Below are 17,852 nucleotides of genomic sequence, written 5' to 3' on the forward strand. Positions count from 1 at the left end.
ATTGTGACATAGCAAAATAATGTTAATCACCTAACAACTACATTACTGAGTTAACAGAAAAAAAAAAGTTATCTGCGAACATTCAATTCTTGAATTCTTGAATTTTTTATTTATTATGTATTCAGTAAGTTATTAAAATTTATTATCAACTCAATTGAAATTTTTTAAATTATCATGAACTTAATATTAAGCTTAATTTTTATTTTTTAAAAATTACTTAATAAACAATTTTTTTTATTATAACTTAATAAATTAGTCGCTAAAAACCGCAAAACGTATTAATCATAGAGTTCAATTCCTTTTTATTTTTTTATTATTATATCTTGATTTAGTTTTTTAAAATTACAAGAATTTGTAATAAAAACTGAAAATATTCAAAACGTATGAAAAAAAAAATGGAATTTGGCAATGTTAATCTTAATTCTTCTCTCGTAATCGACTACCTTTCCCTTTATTTTATAGAGGAAGTAATGCAGTGGTCTTTTATTATGAAAAAAGATTAACCAAACCAGAAAGAAATTTTCTAATTATATATTCATAAATGCTATTAACGTGACACTCTTTTATATTGATTATAAATCACAGAAACTGGAACTTTCATATCTTCTTCTCACTATTTTAATATTGTTTAGCACTACTTGTACGCTTAAAACATCATTACAATCTTAATAACAAAATCGTAACTTCAATTACAAAAAAAACAGAGATCAAAGCAACATAGTGGATCTGCGGAACCTGTGGTAAGTTTTGTGCAAACGTAAGACCAAGTACAAACTACTGACGCTTTTCAATGTGGAACACAAATTCTAAAAGCAAAGAATCTGTCTGGAAGCTAAAAGTCCTTCCACCACTTCAAAATGAAAAAATCTCAAACTTTCTCTCTCATCCTCATCATCATCATCATCAGATATTCACTCCTCTTCTCTCTCCTCTACAACCACTTTTGAGGAAATCCACTTCCACCAATCAGATTTCAAGAGACTCCATCGCATGAGAACCCAACAGATAGAGAGATATAGCAATGGTACTCTAATAGATAGTGCAAACAAGGACGTGTCATCCACCTTGTCACTCTCTTACATAAACACTGTGACACTCACAAAAGCTCAAAATTTTTTAATTTCTTTAACAATCCATTGGGCCACGTGGTCTTAACTCTCACCACCAACTGAAATTACTAATTGTTTCAATTCTCTGCTTCTTATTTTTCTCTCAGTTTCATCCACACAAAACACATAAAATCCAACAGCTACTCATGGTTCCAAGAACCCACATAAGAGAAAGAACACACACCTTTGAAAAGGGTGCATAACTTTCGGAGCAGAACTGCACAAGCTCCTGAGTGCCCCAAGTTTTTCTTTCAAAGCAATTTTCTCTTTGCTTGACTTGTTTTCCTTTCCCTTCTCTAGTCTTCAATTTGTTGTAAGAGGAATTTGTTGTTTCCTACATAACTTGATTATCAATGGCTTCTTTAGTATCTTCATCGCTTACTCTACCAAGCTCTAAACCTGACCAGCTTCATTCTCTTGCCCAAAAGCGTCTTTTTCTTCATTCTTTCCTTCCCAAGAAAGCTGGTTATAATGGTAGCTCAAAATCCTCTCTGAGAGTGAAATGTGCTACCGTTGGCAATGGTCTATTCACCCAAACCACCCCAGAAGTTCGTAGAATTGTCCCAGAGAATGACCAAAACTTGCCAACGGTTAAAATTGTGTATGTGGTTCTTGAAGCCCAGTACCAATCATCTCTCACTGCTGCAGTCCTGGCTCTCAACAGTAAAAGGAAAGATGCTTCCTTTGAGGTTGTGGGTTACTTGGTTGAGGAGCTTCGAGACGCTTCAACGTACAAGACTTTCTGCAAGGACTTGGAGGATGCTAACATCTTCATTGGGTCTTTGATTTTTGTGGAGGAGCTTGCTCTCAAGATCAAAGCTGCAGTGGAGAAAGAAAGGGACAGGCTTGATGCAGTTTTGGTGTTTCCATCAATGCCTGAAGTGATGAGGCTTAACAAGTTGGGTTCTTTCAGCATGTCACAGCTTGGCCAATCTAAGAGTCCCTTTTTCCAGCTTTTCAAGAGAAAGAAGCCTCAGTCTGCTGGCTTTGCTGACAGCATGTTGAAGCTTGTGAGGACATTGCCAAAGGTTTTGAAGTATTTGCCAAGTGATAAAGCTCAGGATGCCAGGCTCTATATACTGAGTCTGCAATTTTGGCTTGGGGGATCTCCTGATAACTTGCAGAATTTCCTGAAAATGATTACTGGATCTTATATTCCAGCACTGAAAGGTACAAAGATCGAGTATTCTGATCCGGTTTTGTACTTGGACAATGGAATTTGGCACCCTTTGGCTCCTTGTATGTACGATGATGTGAAGGAATATTTGAATTGGTATGGTACTAGAAGGGATGCAAATGAGAAGCTGAAGTCTCAGAATGCACCTGTCATTGGTTTGGTTTTGCAAAGGAGTCATATTGTGACTGGTGATGATGGACACTATGTGGCTGTGATCATGGAGCTGGAAGCTAGAGGGGCTAAGGTCATTCCCATTTTTGCTGGTGGACTTGACTTTTCTGGGCCAGTGGAGAAGTTCTTCATTGATCCAATTACAAAGAAACCATTTGTGAATTCTGTTGTATCCCTCACTGGCTTTGCTCTTGTTGGAGGGCCAGCAAGGCAGGACCATCCAAGGGCGGTTGAAGCTTTGATGAAACTTGATGTTCCTTACATTGTTGCTCTGCCACTGGTGTTTCAGACAACAGAAGAATGGCTCAACAGCACTCTTGGTCTGCATCCAATACAGGTTGCTCTTCAAGTTGCTCTGCCAGAGCTAGATGGAGGCATGGAGCCAATTGTTTTCGCTGGTCGAGATCCTAAAACAGGTAATCATGATCTCTTTTCTTTACTACCCACTTTCAACTTTTTGAGATGGCTATTATGATGCAGATGTCTTAAGTTTTATGTTTTAAGCATTAATCTTTAAAAAGGAATCTGGGAGAATTTTCTTTTCAGAACTAATAAATCAACATTTCCATAAAAGCATGATATTGGAATCATTTGAGATATTCAAAATTTATCATTTTTCAGATTTTCTCTGTTGTTTATTGATTAATTGGGGTAATTTCAGGAAAATCTCATGCTCTTCATAAGAGAGTGGAGCAACTCTGCATCAGGGCAATCAGATGGGCTGAATTGAAAAGAAAATCAAAGGTATTTAACCAAGCCTGCTACATATTTTGCAATTTTGCGAGCAATAATCCTAAACTTGTACCATTAACTCATGGTTTAGTATCTATTTTGTCCCTACATTTTTTCAGATTTCTGTTTTTATTCCCTAATTTGAATTTTGACTAGTCAAAGTCCAGAGCTTTTTTCTGTTACCACATGTATTCCTTGCTATAAAGTAACAATATCAATTAATGACGTAATAGTGATTTTGGCAGCCTGGTGACTTGCCATGTGATCAAGGAGTTTGACGGAATAACCATGTGTACTTTTTAATTTCTCATCAACTAGTTTGATGTCATTAACTTGTCTGAACATGTGAGATTAGAAACATAGTTTATATAACAAATTACACCTGAGAATCCTGCAAGACTTTTTGATGATATGACAAGTCGCTTGACTAAATAAAGTGTTGATTTGTCAAAATTTATATTAGGAACTAGAATAAGAAATCGGAGAAAAGTTCAGACAAATTATATAAGCCCTTTTCTTTTATTTGTTTGATACTCATTATGGAAATAATCTGGTAAAGATTTAAGCTGATACCCAATACGACTTTTCTTTATATTTTCTCTGTATCTATTATGAAGTTAATTTCAATGAAATAGAAGATAATGTCTTAGAAAAAGTATTTTCCTTTGACATATACTCAAAGGAGAAATGACTTGCATGTAATGTCTGAGTGAGAATTCTGTTGTTTGAAAGCATAATTTACAATGTCTTTTTACAGTAAAAGACAACATGTACATTCTATTTAAGTCTATATTTATTTTGTTCTGGATTTGCGAGTATCATTGAAGTCTTATCTTTAACCTCGTTGTTTACCAAACAAGTATATAGAGAAATAGAGAAGTATAAAACGGTAGAGACTAAGCTGGGAAACAGGGTTTCCTATTAATGAATTTTTGTTTTCTGCTATACTTTATATTGCACTCCTGTAGTTGTATTTGACTGGTTACATGCTTCAAGTTTCAACCTTGTTAGCTCTCTATTCCTTCTCCTTTTTGAATAGAAGAACATCAATACTAGGAAATAAAGAAAACTAAGTTGTGGAACAATGTTAATTTTTTCATGTATTTTGTTTTTATGGTGTCAAAAAAATTCCCCCATCTTATTGTCTTCGATCTTGGTTGTACTGTAATCCATCTGTATGCAGTGAACTGAAGTAATTCTTTCTTACATTCATCAGCATTTTGAATTTGCACCATTTTATCATCTATGCTCTCTGGCATTGTTAATGGAATTTGCTAAATAAATCGCATCCATGCAGGAAGAGAAGAAACTAGCAATCACCGTCTTCAGTTTCCCTCCGGACAAAGGAAATGTGGGAACTGCTGCCTATCTCAATGTCTTTGCCTCCATATACTCAGTTATGAAAGAACTAAAAAAAGATGGTTATAATGTTGACGGCCTTCCAGAGACTCCAGAAGCTTTGATTGAAGATGTAATTCATGACAAAGAAGCTCAATTCAGCAGTCCAAATTTGAACATTGCTTACAAAATGAACGTCCGAGAGTACCAAAATTTGACTCCTTATTCCACGGCACTAGAAGAGAATTGGGGAAAACCCCCTGGCAATCTGAATGCAGATGGAGAAAATCTGTTGGTATATGGGAAGCAATACGGTAATGTCTTCATAGGTGTTCAACCTACATTTGGCTATGAAGGGGATCCAATGAGGCTTCTTTTCTCCAAATCTGCTAGCCCTCATCATGGATTTGCAGCATTTTATTCCTTTGTTGAGAAAATCTTCAAAGCTGATGCTGTGCTTCATTTTGGGACGCATGGTTCCCTTGAATTCATGCCTGGAAAACAGGTGGGGATGAGTGATGTCTGTTATCCTGACAGTCTAATTGGTAATATTCCAAATGTGTATTACTATGCTGCAAACAATCCTTCTGAGGCCACCATAGCCAAGCGCAGAAGTTATGCAAACACCATCAGCTATTTGACTCCTCCTGCCGAAAATGCTGGACTTTACAAAGGTCTTAAGCAGTTAAGTGAGCTCATCTCCTCATATCAGTCCCTCAAGGACACTGGCCGTGGGGCACAAATTGTGAGTTCAATTATCAGCACAGCTAAACAGTGTAATCTTGACAAAGATGTGACACTGCCAGATGAGGGTGTAGAGATCCCACCTAAAGAGCGTGATCTGGTGGTTGGAAAGGTGTATGCCAAGATCATGGAGATTGAGTCTCGACTGTTACCTTGTGGGCTTCATATCATTGGAGAGCCCCCCTCAGCTTTGGAAGCAGTTGCTACACTGGTGAACATTGCTGCACTTGATCGTCCTGAAGATAATATTTCTTCTCTTCCAGCAATATTGGCCGAAACTGTTGGAAGAGATATAGAAGATGTGTATAGAGGAAGTAACAAAGGAATATTGAAGGATGTAGAGCTTCTTAGGCAAATAACAGAGGCATCACGTGGAGCAATCACTGCCTTTGTGGAGCGCACTACCAATAGTAAGGGTCAAGTTGTTGATGTAGCTGATAGGCTTAGCTCAATCCTTGGATTTGGCATAAATGAGCCATGGATTCAGCACTTGTCAAACACCAAATTTTACCGAGCTGATAGGGAAAAACTTAGAGTCTTGTTTATGTTCCTGGGAGAATGCTTGAAGTTGGTTGTGGCTGATAATGAAGTGGGAAGTTTAAAGCAAGCTTTGGAAGGTAAATATGTGGAGCCAGGGCCTGGTGGTGACCCAATAAGAAACCCTAAAGTTTTGCCAACAGGAAAGAATATTCATGCCTTGGACCCACAGTCTATTCCTACAACTGCTGCAATGCAGAGTGCCAAAATAGTGGTAGACAGGTTGATTGAGAGGCAGAAAGCTGAGAATGGTGGAAAATATCCTGAGACAATTGCACTTGTATTGTGGGGAACTGATAATATTAAAACCTATGGTGAATCACTGGCTCAAGTCTTGTGGATGATTGGGGTGTTGCCGGTTGCTGATACCTTTGGGAGGGTAAACCGGGTGGAACCTGTAAGTCTTGAAGAGCTTGGAAGGCCTAGGATTGATGTTGTTGTTAATTGCTCAGGAGTGTTTAGAGACCTTTTCATCAACCAGGTATTACTTCACTTGCTTTTTTTCCATTAATGAAGGTTTTAAGTTTGGCACAAGATCTTTGTTATATTTATTTTATTAGGCTTTTAGTTGCTACATTGCTTTGGTTGCTCATTTATTTATTTATTTGTTCATTACTCAGATGAACCTTCTAGACAGAGCAGTGAAAATGGTTGCTGAGTTAGATGAACCAGCAGAGCAAAACTATGTAAGAAAGCATGCGTTAGAACAAGCTCAAGCCCTTGGAGTTGAAGTTCGAGAGGCAGCAACAAGGATCTTCTCCAACGCCTCCGGCTCCTACTCCTCAAACATAAACCTGGCTGTGGAGAATTCCTCATGGAATGATGAGAAGCAGCTCCAAGACATGTATCTTAGCAGAAAGTCTTTTGCCTTTGATTCTGATGCCCCTGGTGCTGGCATGACTGAGAAAAGAAAAGTCTTTGAGATGGCTCTCAGCACAGCAGATGCCACATTCCAAAACCTTGATTCATCAGAAATTTCCCTCACTGATGTTAGCCATTACTTTGACTCAGACCCAACTAATCTGGTTCAAAATCTAAGGAAAGATGGGAAGAAGCCCAGTGCATACATTGCAGATACAACTACTGCCAATGCTCAGGTATAAATTGTTCCATTGAATCTCCTATTTTCAAGCTTGGTTTGACATTTCTCCAAACTATAGAAAATATCCTCAGATCTCACTGAGTCTTGGATAAACTGTGCAATAAATACCTACAGGAGAAGTAAAATTAATTAAGCTTCTCTATAAACTAAAATAAAAACTTACACACTTCAACTAAGAATTTGTTATGACCTTGTGGATACATAATGTTTTCAGGTTCGCACACTTTCTGAGACAGTTAGACTTGACGCAAGAACCAAATTGCTGAACCCAAAGTGGTATGAAGGCATGTTGTCTACTGGGTATGAGGGTGTTCGTGAGATTGAGAAGAGACTGACCAATACAGTGGGATGGAGTGCAACATCAGGCCAAGTTGACAACTGGGTGTACGAAGAAGCCAACACAACTTTCATTCAAGATGAGCAGATGCTGAACAAGCTCATGAACACTAATCCAAACTCCTTCAGGAAGCTGGTGCAGACATTCTTGGAAGCCAATGGACGTGGTTACTGGGAAACTTCAGAAGATAATATTGAGAAGCTCAGGCAGTTGTATTCGGAGGTGGAAGACAAAATTGAAGGCATTGATCGTTAAAGTTCATAGCTATATTATTGAAAAGAGAATACAACATTGAAGAAAAAAGAACACCTTTCTAATGTGATTTTGTTTACTTTTCTCAATTTTTTGAGATCAATTCTCTGTGCAGTGCTGAACTCCAACCCATGTTAACAAATAAAGGTTTCGGTTCAAAATTGATGGCTTCGATTAGTTTCTTGCATGAAAAGAATTTGATAATGAGTATAAACTTAATTATTAATTTTAATAAGATAATATTAAACTTTGTTAGGAATAATTCATGTGTGAGTCAAAGTTTCACATTAGATAAAAGTGATAAAATTATACATCATATAAGATGAAAGATCCATAAGTTTATTGTCGGTTAAAAGTAGGTCATATCACATATATAAAATCTCACCCACTGAAAATCGTTATATATAAATCCATATCTGGTATCAGAGTCGATGGTTCAGAATAACTGGACCACTATAAAAGTACCACCACCATAACCACAAGAGTATAAGTAGGTCACCATACACCTGGGAATATATACCATATGAAAGAGAGACTCACTCTTGGATCTTGGAGGGAGATTGTTGGAAAATCCTTCTATGAAAAATATACCCATCAAACTTTCACATGTTATCTACTAAAAAGACAAATTTTCTGCACAACAATGGTTGATACAATTAAATGTAACTAATTGTTAGCGTTCTATGAGTTTCTTTATCAAATCCATCCCAAATGGTTCTTAATCTCATAAAGAAGTATGTGAAACTAAGATCTCCTTCCTTTAATGATGATGCTTCCATTTGTAGTTCCGAAATTCTCAGAAGATTTCTTTGGAAGAACTACTCCTCAAATCTACTCCTCAAGTCTGTGACACGGAATGCACGATCCAAGAAACGATCATATTATTACATCTCTTCCAAGCCTGGTAAGAAGCATCTTCTTTTGATGCCTCGGGTGCAGTACCATTAATGAACTCTGACTTGTTCTTGGCGCTTCAAGCCATAACAAAAGATCTGCTCCAAGAATGGTAACTAGAGGTGTCCAGAAGGATTCTCTCCAGGGTGAAGATAAAGATGACTTTGTAAAGAAATGGTTTGCACTAGTTGAGTGGGATTAGGCTGCACCTATTCTGCACTCATCTTGGAAAAGAGAGAAAAAGAAAAGAGAAAAGAAACTAAGAAAGCAAAACAAGAAAAAAAGAAAAAGAAAAGAACAGCGGATGCACAGCAGAGCCCTTCAAAAGAAGAGCTCTGAAACCATCTCAACCATCCTTGATCCAGTTTGCATGACCTTGTCGAATTCCATATGCAAGTGCTACTGATTTCAGTGTAAGCCATTGTAGACATGAGGGAAAGAACGAAAACAGAGGAGAGAATGAACATGAAAAAAAGACGTGTATTGTTGATGTGAATAAGAGTATATGGTCTCTCTTTACAAAAGAAGAAGGAGGACATATATATAGGAGATGGAACCGGTCAGGAAAAGAAACAAACACCAAGAAGGTTTATTTCGTAAGATGATTTTTGATCTCCTCACACAAGTATCTCTGCAGTTCTGAATACCAATCCCTGTGAACAAATAAAGGTTTGGGTTCAAAATTGATGGTTTCTATTAGTTTCCTGCATGAAAAGAATTTAATAATGAATATAAACCTAATTGTTAAGCTTAATAGGATAATATTAAACTTCCACATATTTTATCTACTAAAAAAACTAAAATTTTCTGCATAACATTGGTTGATAGTATTTAATGTAACTAATTGTTAGGATTGAATGAGAGTTTGAGTCCCACTCAAACAAGATAAGTAGTATATAAAAAACGACCACAAGCCTATTGTTTTAAGGATTTGAATCAATGTGTCTTGATCTTTTAAATCATTTACTACCAATTGGTACCAACTTTTCCTGATGTTCATTGTTGTATTGAACATGGAACAAATGAAGCTTTGCTGCCATAGTAGTCCTAGTTAACTTAAGTGTCCATTAATTTATTTAACATTTTAATTAAAAAGAATAAACAAGAAACTTCTTAAAAATATCAAGTAGAAAAATGAACTATTAAAAAACATAAAATACTAAATTGAGAATTTTAAAACTCTCTTAATCCATTTAACGTTTTAATTAAAAAAAAAATCAAAATAAACATTATAACAAATCTAAAATACTAAATTGATTGACTGTCATAAGATATACACTAAAAGTAACACTTAGCCTTAAACACTGAAAAACAAATTGACTTTGACTCAATTGGTTGACTTATCATAAGACTATACTGGTGTCATAGACGTGGAGGCACATTCCTCACAAACATAAACTTCTATAGCAAATACTTTCTGCTCTTTCACTAAGAACATGGCTGAATATTTTGTCTTCGAGATCGCTGAATCACTGTTAGGGAAGCTTGCGTCTAATCTTTATGAAGAAATATCTCGAGCCTTTGATCTGTATGAGGATGTGAAAAGTTTCAGAGACACCATGTCAATTGTAAAAGGCGTGCTGTTGGATGCTGAGGAGAAGAAGGACAAGAAGCATGGGTTGCGTGAATGGCTCAGGCAGATTCAAAACGTATGCTTAGATGCTGAAGATGTGTTAGATGGATTTGAGTGCCAAAACCTGAGAAAACAAGTTCTCAAAGCTTCAGGCACCACCAGCATGAAGGTAAACCACTTGTTTTCTTCATCTAATTCCCTTGTTTTCCGTTTTAGGATGGCCTGGCAAATAAAAAATGTCACACGTAGATTAGATAAGATAGCAGCTGATGGGAACAAGTTTGGTCTTGAGAGGATTGTTTTTTATCACAGCCCTATGCAAAGGAGAGAAATGACTTATTCTCATGTTGATGCTTCAGGGGTGATTGGAAGGGAGAAGGAGAAGGAAGAAATTATCAAGATTTTGATGCAACCCCACCCTCGTGGTGATGGTTATGGAGATCAAAATGTTTGTGTTATTCCCATAGTAGGTATCGGAGGGTTGGGGAAGACCACACTTGCAAAGTTGGTGTTCAATGATAAGAGAATGGATGATCTTTTCCAGTTGAAGATGTGGGTGTGTATCTCTGATGACTTTAACCTAAGGCAGATAATTATTAAAATCATCAACTCTGATTCTGATCCAACCATTTCTGTTGTTCCTCAAGAAAGCATGAACAACTTAGATATTGAGCAGTTACAAAGTCGTCTTAGACACAAACTTTCTTGTCAGAAGTATCTACTAGTCTTGGATGACGTATGGAATGATAATCGTGCAAAATGGATAGAGTTGAAAGATTTAATTAAAGTTGGTGCGTTGGGAAGCAAAATCATAGTGACAACACGAAGTAACTCAATTGCTTCAATGATGGGCACCGTTCCCTCCTATGTTTTAGAAGGTCTTTCTGTGGAGAATTGCTTATCTCTGTTTCTGAAATGGGCATTTAGGGAAGGTGAAGAAAAAGAACATCCAAATCTAGTGGATATTGGAAAAGAAATAGTGAAAAAATGCCGAGGAGTTCTACTAGCAGTGAAAACTTCAGGAAGTTCCCTGTTCTCAATTTTTGATTCGGAAAGATGGGAAATTATGAGAGACCACGAGCTATGGAACCTGAAACAACAGGAAGATGACATTTTACCTTCTCTAAAGTTGAGCTATGATCAAATGCCATCCTATTTGAGGCACTGTTTTGCTTTCTTTTCTCTTTATCCAAAAGATTTTGGCTTTACCAGTGCTGAAATTGCTAACTTTTGGGCCACACTTGGATTACTTCGATCTCCATTTGGAAGTCAGAAGATAGAGAATGTTGGAAAACTATATATTAATGAGTTACATTCAAGGTCATTTTTGGAGGACTTTGAGGACTTTGGCACAGTTTACTATTTTAAACTACATGATTTGGTACATGATCTTTCGCTGTATGTTGCGAAAGAGGAGTTTCTAATGGTGAACTCGCATACTAGCAATATACCCAAGCAAGTAAGGCATATATCAGTTGTTGAAAATGATTCACTAAGCCATACTTTGTTCCCCAAGTCCAGAGGTGTGAGAACTATAATATTTCCCGTTGATGGAGTGGGTGTTGGCAGTGAATCTCTTTTGGAAACTTGGATAAAAAGATACAAATACTTGCGGCATTTAGATTTAAGTAATTCCACTTTTGAGACACTTCCTAATTCAATTGCTAAATTGGAGCATCTGCGAGCTTTCAGTCTTGATAATAACTGCAAAATAAAAAGACTTCCGAATTCTTTTTGCAAACTCCAAAACTTAGAAATGTTGTCTTTAAGAAGATGTTTGGGGCTTGAAACATTGCCTAAAGGATTAGGGATGTTAATCAGCCTCCGAAAATTGTATATAACCACAAAACAGTCTATTTTGTCGGAGGATGACTTTGCAACCTTGAACAATCTTCATACTTTGATTTTTGAATACTGTGACAATTTGAAGTTTTTGTTCCAAGGGGCAGAAGCTCAACTCTCGTCCCTTGAAGTTTTGATCATTCAATCATGTGGGAGCCTAGAGTCCTTACCTCTGCATATTCTCCCTAAACTTCATGTTCTGATAGTAACAAGGTGCGTGATGCTAAACCTGTCATTGAACAGTGAAACAGCTATCCAAAGATTGAAGATGAAATATCTGCATATTGAGCAATGTCCACGGCAACAGACGCTGCCTGAATGGATTCAAGCAGCTGCCAACACTTTGAGAACATTGATAATTTTAAATTGTCATTGTCTTGAGGTGCTTCCCGAGTGGCTTAGCACACTCACTCAACTTAAGATGCTCCATATAGTTAACTGTCCTCAGTTGTTGGATTTCCCAAGTAACATGCACTGCCTAAGAGCCCTTGAAGATTTGATCATAGATGGTTATCCTGAATTGGGTCGAAAATGTGAACCACGTTCTGGTGAGTACTGGTCCTTCATTGCTCACATCAAATGTGTTTCCATTGGAAAAACAAGGAAAATGAAACTCCTTTTTCAAATGCTTTCACGACTGGGCTTGAACTGCACTCAGTAAAATTGAAATGCTCATTGAGGCTGCATTTAAATTCTTATAATGTATGAAGTCATCTAACATAAATATTATTTTGTGGCTATCTTGACAGATATTTACACTTTTATGGCTCATCTGTTGAACGTTACAACAATTAATTTGACATAAAAGATATGGGTTAGTTGGATTTTTTTGTTGTGCATGTCTCTCTTAACATGCAATCTGTTCTGCTTTGATTCTGTTAGATTCATATTCTTCCGAAATAACAAAAAAAGAAGAAGAGTTCTATCTTTGAACTACATATTATAGATTTCGATTCTATTCATGTCATTAATTTGTTCAGAATCCTTCCATTTTAGATCTGCTGTGTGATTGACTTGCATTAGTTATCATAGTTGTCTTAGGATCATAGTTTTCGCTATTTCATTGATAGATTCTTTTTTGTTCAGCAAATAGAAGGAAATTTGATGGGACAATAATAACAATAACCAAAAAATAATAAAGTATGCAATGTAAACAATTCTCCCATAATGAAGAGAAATCTAAAACAAAGCAATGACTTTCTCCACCAATAATGTTGAAAAATTAATCTTTCAAATTATTTTAGTTTGATTTTAATTTAGAAAATAATGGGCTAATGGGTGGAGGAATCGGTTGGTCTGTCTTAGGCTTACCAATTTGACTGAGGCAAGCCGGAAAAAAGGACTAGCCGATTGAAAATTCCAATCCCAGTAAACTTTATTTTGGCATCTGACAAATTAGCCCACAATCCATCATCCATTTTTACCTCTAACTTTTTATTAAAAAAATGTAAGTACAGGATTTGAATACTAAATGAAAAATAATTATTAAAAAAATAAAAATGAGAAAAAAAGAAAAGAAAAGAGGACTTATAATTCTAAAGACAAATATTCATGCCAAGAAGACAATTTATGATAGTAAAAAGATATAATTAAAAAAAAATTGCAAATATTCTTATATTCCGAAATATCATATATCATTTGCATTCCAAAAATTCACTTACAACTTTTTTTCTTGAATTAACAAGTTTTTTAAATCAATGATTACGAAAAATACTTATTTTACCCACAAACAAATATATGTAAGAAATAATGCATGAGAAATACTTCTTTTACTCGTGAAAAAAATATTCCTGGAAAATGTTGCATAAAAATATCTTTTTTATCGATGAAAAAATATTTATGAGAAAAAAATATGAACTTTTTACTAGTAAAAAAAAAATCTGCGAGCAATAATCCATGGAAAACACAATTGTACAAAAAGAAATCGTGGGCAAAATTGAGTGGGTGATAAAAATTTTTCTTGTAATGAATCATTACATTTTATTAAAAATTATATAAATAAATTAAATAGTGTAAAAATAATCAATTTTATAAACTTTAAGTTTATATATATATATATATATATATATATATATATATATATATATATATATTAAGTTTTTATAATATGTGTTGCACGACACAAAGAGTAACTGTATTATATTCAGGTGTTTTTTATAATTGATACTGTTGTTCGTAAGCACTCTATATTTTAATGGATTTTTATTTTTGTCATACGTGATCATCACCATCATGCTATGCTAGCTCACTAGACATTGAAAACAAGGGAGAAAAATTGCACATTGAGTTTGAGAATGTCTAAATATAAGATTAAAATCAATTTAAAATTCTTAAATAGTCTAATGTGTTATATGTATTTGAAATTACATTAACTGATGGAAATAAAATATGTAGATAACAAAAGGTTCATAAAAAAAAATATGCAACCTCAAACATAAAAACCGAAATCATATAGTGCACACTGAAATATTTAAGTATAAAATGGCATACTGAAGTTGTGTATGTATATAAATATTAATGACCCACAAAGCAAAGTAGTTAAAAAAGCAAATATACCACTATTACACAAATATATCATGCAGTCTCTCTAATTTGCAATGCCATATAACTAAAAGCTCCAACTAATTTTCAGCAGAGAAAAAGTGGAAAACCATAAAAAAAAAAAAAAATTATGGAGAACTCATCCAGAAAATAATAAATGAAGAAAATAAGGAGCTTCTTATTACTCCCGCTCTTCCTCTAATCCTTCTGGTTCATCAATGAAAATGTTTTTGATGTGTGATATTCTGGGCCAAAACTTTCCAACATGAGGCGCATATTTTTTACATAAGTCAGGACAACCTTCAATCCTCAAATTTTCAAGCGCAGAGAGGTGAAGTATATTATCTGGGAGAGATACAAACTTTGGACAATTTTTTATAGTAAGTGTTTTCAGATGAATCAGAGTTGCTAACCAATCTGGAAACGTTTCTATGTTGTGGCAGTTGGAAACATACAAGCACCGTAACGAGTTAGCAGCTTCCTGAAGCCATTTAGGCAAGACCACCAGCTGTGATAAATTTATAAACCCAATAAATTTTAACTTCAGCTTGGAGCTTTCTTCTTCATGGTCGCCCTTCAACAGTTCCAAGTCCAAATTTCTACAGTTATTAACCATTAATGTTTCTAACTTAGGAAAATTTTGATCATTTAGCAACAAATATTTTAGAGTCTGACAGTGCCAAACAAGCAATGTTTTAAGAGCAGGAAATTTCACCCCTCCAAAGATGGACTCCACATTATTGCATGATTCGACAGTCAAGAATTCAAGGGACCCCAAGTTGGCTATCTCACTAAGAGGCAAAATAGATTGTTTTGTGCTAAACTGAAAACACCAGAGACTGATTAGTTTTCTTAATCCTTTGGGCAATGCTTCCAGCTCCATGCATCCGTTGACTGACAACACTTGCAAACTTTGGAGCTTGCAAATAGAGTCGGGAAGTCTCTTAATACAAGGATTTCTGCTGATGTCCAAATATCTTAAATGTTTCAACTTAGTAATCGTACGAGGCAAAGTCCTGAATGTCGAACCATGTAAATCCAAAACTCGCAAACATTTGAACTTTGACAAACATATATTTAGTAAAGCTTCATTGTTGGTAACTGTTGCACCAATTGGAAACAATACGGTTCTCACAGCTGCTGTTTCTTTAGTGACTAAATTTTCAAACAAACTGCTTTTGGTAAAAGACAGATGCCTAACATTATCTGAAATATTTTGACTGTCAGAAGTTACCTGTAGACACTCATCCTTTGCAACAAATAGGGCGAGATCATGCACCAAATCATGTATTCTAAATCCATAAAAAGTGTCGAAGTTTTCAAAATCTTGAAGAAAGGATCTTGAAAGAAGTTCATGCAAATATTGATTGCCCACATCTTCACGTGTCCTATTCGTTGTTGGTAGCGCAATTAGTCCAAGTGCCTCCCAAAGCGCAGTTATCTTATAACTATCAATTTGATGATCCTTTGGGTAGAGGGAAAACAATGCAAAACATTGTCTCAAATAGGACGGCATGAGATCAAAACTTAATTTAAGGGCAGGTAAAATGTCATCTCTTTTCTGAGGCAAATTCCAAATTTCGTTGTCTCTCACATATTCCCATTCACTAGCCTCAAATTTCAAGAATAGTAAACTCCCTAATGTTCTCACTGCCAAAGGAACCTCTTTGCATTTTTTCACAATTTGTCTCCCAATATTTAGTAAGTGAGGATGTTTTTCTTCCTCTCCTTCTTTAAATGCCCACTTGACAAACAGAGACAATGAGTCCTCCTCAGAAAGACCTTCTAAAATGTGAGAGGGAACTGTGCCCATCATGGAAGCAATTGAATGACTACGTGTTGTCACAAGGATTTTACTTCCTGCTGCACTTACTTGGATTAAATTCCTCAACTCAACCCATTTAACACGGTCTTCGTTCCAAACATCGTCCAAGACGAGTAAGAATTTTTGACCGAAAAGTTTGTTTTTCAGTTGATTTTGTAGTTGTTCCAGATCCAACATGTTCAAATTCATTTGGTGAGAAGGAGCATCAGCCGAAGCTGAATCATTGGCGGAATTGATGATTTTGATGGTCAGTTGTTTAATGTCAAAGTCATCAGAAACACACACCCACATCTTCAAAGGAAAATGCTCCTGGATCCTGCTGTCATTGAAGACGAACTTTGCAAGCGTAGTCTTTCCCAAGCCTCCAATCCCCACAATGGGGATAACAGAGATACTTGTATCATCATCATTAGGATTTTGCTGCAACAAAAGCTCTACGATCTTTTCTTTGTCATGTTTCCTTCCTATCACATCGGAATCACTCACACGGGAGTGCGTCATATCTCTCCGATGAACAACACGAGTGTCAACATCAATTGTTTGAAGACTAAACTTATGCCTATCAGCTGCAACCTTGTCTAGTCTGCTGCTGATATCTTTGATTTGTTGAGCCATTTTGTAACGAAAAACAAGTGGATTAGAGGTTGAGAAGAAGTTACTCACCTCGTCTTTGGTGCTACCATGGGCTTTGACCACTTTGTTTCGCAGTGTTTGGCACTCAAATTCATCCAAAAGATCTTCGGCATCAGAGAAGACAGTTTTGATCTGAGTGAGCCATTCGCGGAGCTCATGGTTGTGCTCTTGCTTTTGCTGAGCATCTAACAGGACAGCCTTGATTAAAGAGAGGGTCTTCGTAAGGTCTCGAAGATTGTCATATAAACCAACCACTCGAGAAGCTTCCTCAAAAGCACGAGAAACGAGCTTAGCTAAGAGCGACTCTGCGATGCTGAAGAGAAATGATTCCGCCATAGATCTTTGAGATGCAAATGGCAGAGATGAGATGGGAATGCAAAACAGTGTTTCTAAGTCAACTTTGTTGACGAATGGATTCCAGAAACTGCTCAATTATTAATGCCACTTGCTTTGCTGCCACTTTTCTATTTATAATATTGCAAGAGGAACAAGACCATGAAACAAAGCAAAGCAAAACATTTGCTGACACTGTTTTCAGCAACGGTTAAAAAGAAATAAGAGGACAAATGATAAATAACTTGATATTAGTCCCACAAATTTTTATAATATGATTTTCAGCAAATAAAAAATGTTAAACAAAAGAATTTTGATATTAATTTATTTTTAATTAGTAAATTAGTAAATTTTGAAAATTATAAAAAGGATGCAAAGAAATTTATATTTCAATAAAGAGATCGGTTAGTTTCTTTAATCACTCTGTAAGTATTTTCTAATCCAACTCAAAACAAAACAAAAAATAGAAAAAATAATTGTAGCTTTAAATAAAATTAATTTTAAGAATTCATATATTGATATCCCGATTGCGATTAAACAATCGTTTGAGCAATATTATTCTATTACAACCGAATATTTTGTGGGACTAACCCTCTTTAGTACGAATATAAAAATAGACGGAAGGTAGTGGCAGAAAGCCTCACGATGGAGAAAACAATATTCTCTCTTGAACAAGTTGGAAATCATATTCATGATTATTATGTTAACTGTT

General features: G+C 35.7%; 3 protein-coding genes across 3 annotated transcripts; 2 read left to right on the forward strand and 1 right to left on the reverse strand.

Annotated features, from left to right (window-relative positions):
• The first annotated feature begins 1,215 nt into the window (after positions 1-1,215).
• Positions 1,216-7,660, forward strand: LOC114173568 (magnesium-chelatase subunit ChlH, chloroplastic). Its single transcript, XM_028058053.1, has 5 exons — positions 1,216-2,873; positions 3,119-3,201; positions 4,487-6,289; positions 6,429-6,905; positions 7,125-7,660. The coding sequence occupies exons 1-5, from the start codon at positions 1,463-1,465 to the stop codon at positions 7,500-7,502; spliced, it is 4,152 nt and encodes a 1,383-aa protein (XP_027913854.1). The 5' UTR covers positions 1,216-1,462; the 3' UTR covers positions 7,503-7,660.
• Positions 7,661-9,660: 2,000 nt separating this feature from the next.
• LOC114178347 (disease resistance protein RGA2-like) lies at positions 9,661-12,630 on the forward strand. The gene has a single exon (XM_028064191.1). The coding sequence runs from the start codon at positions 9,830-9,832 to the stop codon at positions 12,467-12,469; it is 2,640 nt and encodes an 879-aa protein (XP_027919992.1). The 5' UTR covers positions 9,661-9,829; the 3' UTR covers positions 12,470-12,630.
• Positions 12,631-14,277: 1,647 nt separating this feature from the next.
• On the reverse strand, positions 14,278-17,246 carry LOC114178356 (disease resistance protein RGA2-like). Its single transcript, XM_028064202.1, has one exon. It carries the CDS (start codon positions 17,141-17,143, stop codon positions 14,531-14,533), a length of 2,613 nt encoding a protein of 870 aa, XP_027920003.1. The 5' UTR covers positions 17,144-17,246; the 3' UTR covers positions 14,278-14,530.
• Between the last annotated feature and the right edge of the window lie 606 nt (positions 17,247-17,852).

This window comes from Vigna unguiculata, chromosome 1 (genome assembly GCF_004118075.2).
Source record: "Vigna unguiculata cultivar IT97K-499-35 chromosome 1, ASM411807v1, whole genome shotgun sequence".
NCBI lineage: Eukaryota > Viridiplantae > Streptophyta > Magnoliopsida > Fabales > Fabaceae > Vigna > Vigna unguiculata.

Excerpts from the sequence above, each read along its gene's own strand:
- LOC114173568 (XM_028058053.1), top strand. The coding sequence starts at position 1,463 with ATGGCTTCTTTAGTATCTTCATCGCTTACTCTACCAAGCTCTAAACCT. Across the intron at positions 2,874-3,118 it reads TGGTCGAGATCCTAAAACAG|GAAAATCTCATGCTCTTCAT; the intron begins GTAATCATGATC and ends GGGTAATTTCAG. Across the intron at positions 6,906-7,124 it reads CAACTACTGCCAATGCTCAG|GTTCGCACACTTTCTGAGAC; the intron begins GTATAAATTGTT and ends TAATGTTTTCAG.
- LOC114178347 (XM_028064191.1), top strand. The coding sequence starts at position 9,830 with ATGGCTGAATATTTTGTCTTCGAGATCGCTGAATCACTGTTAGGGAAG.
- LOC114178356 (XM_028064202.1), bottom strand. The coding sequence starts at position 17,143 with ATGGCGGAATCATTTCTCTTCAGCATCGCAGAGTCGCTCTTAGCTAAG.